At 38.8% G+C, this 6821-nt stretch overlaps 1 protein-coding gene across 1 annotated transcript in view; it reads right to left on the bottom strand.

Annotated features, from left to right (window-relative positions):
* Positions 1-356: 356 nt before the first annotated feature.
* Positions 357-6821, bottom strand: part of LOC147151962 (C-terminal-binding protein 1) — a 32003-nt gene continuing 25538 nt past the window's right edge. The window contains exon 11 of the mRNA XM_086023243.1: positions 357-564. Coding sequence (XP_085879369.1) covers positions 543-564 — 22 coding nt within the window. The 3' untranslated portion in view covers positions 357-542. The remainder of the gene's footprint in view (positions 565-6821) is intronic.

Raw genomic sequence — 6821 nt, 5'->3', positions numbered from 1 at the left:
CCATCTCAGGGGTGGCCATTTTGACACTTGCTATCAAATGAAAATGACATCATAGTTGCCCTGGGCTCAGGTACTGAGCAATCATGGCTCAGCTTCAGAAAATAGGTGAGCGGTGATTGGTCATCACCTGAGCCCTGAGCACCTGTGACGTTATTATCAGTCGACAGAAAGTGGCAAAATGGCTGCCCTCTGAGATGGACAAAAACCGTGTGATTTTCCTGTTTAACTCATATTCTACAAATGCAATATTAATCAGAGTGGCGTGTTTCGACTAGTGGAGGCCCTTATAACTTCTTTTTTTTCCGATTTTTTTTTTTTCCCATTTAAGAACCCAATCAAAATTGAATCGCGGAAAATCCATTTTCAACTGCTTTTATTGATAATTAGGAGTCCACATGTAGCCCTGACATCTAGCCCAGTCTGCTCGTGTGTTTATGTGCTTGTGGGCCGCATGGCATCTGTCACCTATCAGCCTTCAGCTCCTCCCAGACCAAAACGCACGTGGGCAGAATCAAACGCAGGAAACCCCAGAAGCCTGGCAGTCAAAAGTGGGTCAGCACCTTCCTAGAATTGTATCAGACACACACACACACAACACGTTGAGGGAAAACGTGACCTGACTGGAAGCCAGCAACAACAGCATAGCCTACCTTTTTATTTGGTTTGTTCTAATGTTTTGTTTTTTACCATGTTCAACCCAGCTATTGTATGGCATATAAATCAAGCCAACACTGAAGTTTAACATGCGGTCGTCCACACTCGTTAAAACGAAGCAGGGGCCGTTGATTCTCTTTTTTTGTGCTTTGTGGCCGCAGACATTTGGTTCATTAAAACATAGAAAAGGCGGTTGTTTCTTGTTTATAGTGCTTTGCTAAAGGTCGTCGACCTCTCTTCATTAAAATAAGCAGGGGTGGTTCAGCTCTTGTTTTCGCTGCGTCGCTTAAGGTTGTCTACTTTCTCTTCAATAAAATAAATAAGTGCAGTCGGTCTCGTTTTTGTCACCTTGCTGGAGGTTGTTGAGACAAAGTCATGGTGCTCACTTCTTATTTTCACGCTTTGCTAGAGGTCTTCCACACGAGGGTCACGCAAACAAAGTAAAGGTGGTTGGTTCTATTTTTCGCCGCTTGGCTAGAGACCGTCGACACTCGGTTCCCTGAAACAAAGTGAGGACATTTGTTCTTATTTTCACCGCTTTGCGAGACGTCATTGTCGCTCAGGTCGTTAAAGCTAAGTAACAACAGCCAGTTGGGCGGCTGTTGGTACAGTAATTGGTTCATCAAATTAGACATTTGTTTTTTATTTTGCCGCTTTGCTGGAGGTCAATACTCAATTGGCGGTTATCCACACACTGTTTTGCTCGGCAGTCAGTTCTTGTTTTTGCTCTCGGCGTATGGCAGGATGCACATCGTCTGTCAAAAAAAGGGTGTTCAACTGTTGTTTTCACCGCTTTGCTAAAAGTCATTGGCACTTGTTTTGTTAAAACAAAGTAATTGTGGTCTTCTTAGCAGTTCCAATAGTGCTGCTAGCGTCTTCCAAACAACAAATTAGGAAACTGCTAAATCCAACCAGCAGAGTACCTGTTATCAGAAATCCAATGACGTATGCATTTTCAACAACCTCAACAGAAAGGATGCATGGACATGCATACAATCTTACACTTGTTCCGGGAATCCATTGTATCGACAGCCGCAAATGTTCCGTCCCGTCAGCAGGCTCCCCCTTTGTGAGTGAGTGAATGAGATTTCTTAAATTTAGTGTGAATGGCCTAAAGTTTTGAATGATGGTTACGCTATGAATAGTTGTAGATGTTTTTCCAGCGTCCAGCATCCATCAGCCATTGTTTCCTTTTAAGGAACTGATTTAATGATGCTTGGCTTGGCGTGGTAACACACTTTCCCCACCTAAACCTGACTGGAGGTCTGTAAACTTAGGAGTAGAGCAACTTTTGTTTGCCGTGGTGACCTGCCAATACTTCTAATGTACTTGGCAACCAGCGTTTGCAGGCCTGTGACTCTTGGCGCAGAGGCTCACCTCAAAATGTAAAAGATTTTTGAAGTAGGTTAAAGTAGGGTAAACTTTAACCTACTTCACGAATAGGAAGACAAGATGAACATCGTTACATTAGTAAAAGTTTTTTGCTTCGGTGCTTCTCTCAAAATTCTAAATTTTTATTATTCTGCCCTCTTCTTTGTCCTTTCATTGATTTTTTTTGTTCTTACTCATTTTTTTTTAAACAATTTGAATTGTACCGGCTTGTAATTTCCACCTTCCAAAAATTCCCAGTTGGCCACAATTCCGCATTTCGCACAAGAAAAGAAAAACATTCACATTTCACATTCAGCAAGAAAGTTTCTCATCTTTCCCATTCCAACTTCCAAACTGTTCAGCTCATTGAGAACATCTAATTATTTCATTAGCTAAATTCCTGCATTATTTCAGTAGAGGGGCGGAGCCAGAACGTGGCTAATGGGTGGGCCTGGAAAAATCAGGGTGGGCCTGAATATTTCTCTCACTGAGCACAATCCTTCTGTCCCAACACATTGTATATTCAAATAAAATGACAAACTGAATAATACGACGTTCAGATCTTCCTTAGACAACCACAATCATGCCATTCTTAATATTCAATAAAATAAAAAACACAACGAAACACAAATTCAAAAATAATTTAATAACCTTATTGAGCCAAGGCAAAAGACTTAAGGTACACCACTAAAAACGAAATTTTCACAAAAAGGATATGCAGTGGAACCGCGGGTTTTGTGAGTCAGTCCCTCCAGGATTTCGCTAAGTCGCAATCGCAACTATTAACTCACAATCAAGAAAATCCCACTAAATCGCACTTTCCTGAAACTTTGTTTAAACACTGCAAATTTCCCGCAACAACTACGTTTTAAAAATGAACATTTCCCGTAACTTTGGGGGTTAGTTTGCCTAAAATGTCTCCGCGCACACACTTCTGGAAATATCAGCGGTAGCTGAGAACAAAATCACATCCTGTTTCAGACGATGACGCCCGTTGACGGCAGACAGACGTAGAGCAGAGAAACGCCATGCATTTACCAACTAAAAGCACGGCATAGGACCGTGCAAACCAATATCCGAACCTCCTGCACAAAAGTAGGGGTAAACTCTTTTGTTTAAAATGCAGTGTAATAATAGATTATAAAAGAATGTTAGCAATCGACAAGCACGTCACGACTGTATCGTTCCAATTACACTTGAAAAGTTTTGAAAGAAATGTGCACTCTCTACAAATCCTCACGAATGCGATGGAAGCGAGGTCTGTCTGAAGAACAGAACAAATTAAAGTGAGAAACTTAGTTATATAAAATGCGCATGTGAATAACGTGTGTTAAGGCTCGAGTTGGGCAATATGACTTAAATCAGTGTTTTTCAAACTGTGTGCCACACCAGTGTGCCGCGAGATATTGTCAGGTGTGCCGTGGGAAATTATCTCATTTGTGTGCCTGTGCGGTCTAGCGCCTGGCAGCGTAATCATTTAGTTACTACATTGTAGTACTCTTCCATACCAGTAGGTAGCAGCAGCAGCAGGTAGCTAATTGTCTTTGTTTAGAGACAAGCGAATTAGTGATGCATGTTTATCCATACAGGCCCATGTTTCACACTGAGTAAGTATCAATATGAAACATTATAAAAAACTTTTTTCTTTGTGTTTATTTAATTCCTATTCAAGACGTTATAATATAACATCATTCTTCAATGTTAAAAAAAATGCTTATATAAACAATTTTATTGTGAAAATAAGCTTTTTTCGACTATTTCAGTTGGGGCATTTTTTCAATTAAATAAATGTGCCTTGACTCAAAAAAGTTTGAAAACACTGACGTAAATCAATCATAAACCTGTCTTTAAATGTGTTTGGTGAAGTTTAATTATCAGACAAATTTGAAATATGTGCAAAATTATCAACTGAAGAAGTATCATTAACTTTCTTGTGTACAAAATGTTACTGTGTACAAAAGCTTAATTTATTATAATTACAGTAAAATTCATGTTTTTACATGCTCTAAATTCACAAATTATTTTTGAAAATTTGATATATTGCCCACTTGTAGTTATTTCACAGTACAGGCTGATGATGTGATATTTCATTTTATCAAGGCACGCAGTTGGGAAAAAGACTAGTGCTAAAGGTTTTGGCTTTCTTGTCAGACCTGTGAATATGGGCTGAAATTTGTGAATCTGAATAATGTAGATTTGAATTTGAATAGCAAAACTTGAATAATTTCATTTAAAATCTGAATCTGGATTACATACATTGAATTTGTATTGTTTCATTTGAATCTTTAATTTGAATTTGAATTCCTCACTAAAAATTCAATTCTGTATATTTTTCCACATTCAGTTTTACAAGTACAAATTCAAATCTTTCCCACACAGATTCCGTTCACTTGACATTTCATTCTGTTTCATGAGTAAAAATTCAGTTACAAAGTAAAAATTCAGTTCGTGTGATGAACCATCCGGCCACTTGAGGATGAGCAATAGATTGCAGAACTCAGATATCCTCTTTATTTGTCCACGTTTTGAGCACGTTACACAAGCTCTCCGGAAGAAGTCTTATCTCCTAAGCGGCTCTTAACACTTATAACAAAAATAATAATAATAATAATAAAAACACTTATAAAACCTTACATTAACCTTTGTGGTACAAGCCATCGGGTCACGGAGGGACAGTGTACATTCAGCAACGTATCAAAACAAAGCCCCGTCTTCAGTATGTCTCAATTTCCGGGTTGTTGTTGTTGGGTTTTTTTAAAACCGTCACGCCAGCATTGAACTCCATGCCTTAGACATTACTGACACCTAGGGGTAGAATCAGCGCACAGCACGTATCCATTCCAGGCTCTGTTTCATATTCTGATACATATACTGTATTATGCTGACTGCCTGTCCTATTTGGGGGAGTATTATTGATACCAACACTACTTGATTGTACCTCAAAGATTCTACGCCGAACCAATCATATTTTAAGATGATATCATTTCAATGCTGGGTTTCTGAGATCTACTATGATTCATCCACACTAGAATTCAAGGGCATTAAAAATGGGACATTACAGAAAAACAGGGAAGGGGAAATATCACTGATAATAAATGTATTTAAAAAATATTCAAAACGATTAAAAGATTATTTTGGAGAGTAGGCCCTTACCAACGATTGTCGGGAGGGGAGATTCGGGGCTAAAATCAGGCCAATTATCCTGCCATGCTATTAAAGTCCTGTCGAATTAAGTTGTTAAATAGTTTGAATTCCATTTTGCACTCTTGAAATTTTTTTTCATGTACATTTACACCTATTATTATTAAAAAATCTGTTGAGAATTCAAATCTGTTTTTTTTTCTTGTTTTTTTTTTTGTTTTGGCTTTCTTGTCAGACCTGTGAATATGGGCTGACATTTGTGAATCTGAATAATGTAGATTTGAATTTGAATAGCAAAACTTGAATAATTTCATTTAAAATCTGAATCTGGATTACATACATTGACCCATGATTGGTCATTACCTGACTGGTCATTACCTGAGCCGTGAGCAGTTTTGATGTCATTTTCAGTCACGGGAAGTGACAAAATGGCTGCCCGCTGAGATGGCTAAAAAGGGTGGATTTTGCTGCTTAACTCATTCCATCCATCCATCATTATCTATACCCCTTCTTCTCACAACATGCAAACTCCACACAGAGAGGCCGTCCCCGGGATCAAACCCACGACCTCTGAACTGTGAGGCAGACGTGCTAACCAGTCGACTACCGTGCCACCCTAACTCATTCCACAAACGCAATATTCATCAGAATCGCGTGTTTCAAATGTGCTGGGAACAAATTCTTGAAAAAAATGTGTTTGGGTTGATTTCTCCTTTAACTAGTTACATACCTGTCAACTTATACGTTTTCCCTGTATTTTATACGTTTTTTGATCATTTCAAATTGTGTACGGTGTATAACAATTTTTGTACAGGGAGAAAAAAAATTTAAAACTCGTTTTTTGTCAGACCGATCTCGTCTTGCTCATTTCGGCTCAAATCCGGAGCGTCCATGAACGATTCCCACTGCAAACTTCGGCCGACATTCACGAGCAAGTCAATCGAACGGAATCTGTGTGGAAACGATTTGAATTTGTATTTGTAAAACCGAATGTGAAAAAAAATATGCAGAATGGAAATTTTAGTGAGGAATTCAAATTCAAATTTATTTTTTTCAGCATTGAAATTAAACATGTAAAAATATTTGCCTGCAAAAAATGTGCCTGCAAAAAATATTTGCTGCAAAAAATTCAGCTGCAAAAAAAATTCAACCGCAAAAAATTCTGCGGCATAAATTCAGCTTCAAAAACATCAGAAACTACATAAGGGTATTTGAGGAGGGGCAAACGATCCCCGTGTCAAGTCATCCAACGTCCAACCAATCAGCTTTAGCGCCGCCGGTCATGTGACTCCGACACGGAAGAAGAGGTCGTACCACATCTCCCTTCTCAACTGATGGTGCCGTGGTGAGTTTTTTTACTCTATTTGCCCTTTGTGTTCGTAAAATTGAGTAATAGTTATTACTTGACATGTTGCACATCAAGCTGACTTGGTGAACAATAGCTGCATTGAACTTTTATCGAGGAGGCGTTCGTGAAAACTCTTAAGTGTTCATATTACATTATAAGTGCATCCTCGGTCTCTTTTCTTGTGTGAACATAATTGCGCCCCTAAAGTGACCCGCATACGCAGAAGAGACTTTTCCACACAGATTCCGTTCCCTACTCATGACGTTGTGTTTACCGAAGTAAATGTGGTGCATTAAAAATGAGCCAA

This window comes from Filicampus tigris, chromosome 2 (genome assembly GCF_054856515.1).
Source record: "Filicampus tigris isolate MCC_2025a chromosome 2, RoL_Ftig_1.0, whole genome shotgun sequence".
Classification (NCBI taxonomy): Eukaryota; Metazoa; Chordata; class Actinopteri; order Syngnathiformes; family Syngnathidae; genus Filicampus; species Filicampus tigris.
Note: the sequence above shows the minus strand (reverse complement) of the source record. Positions and strands in the feature narration are given on the sequence as shown.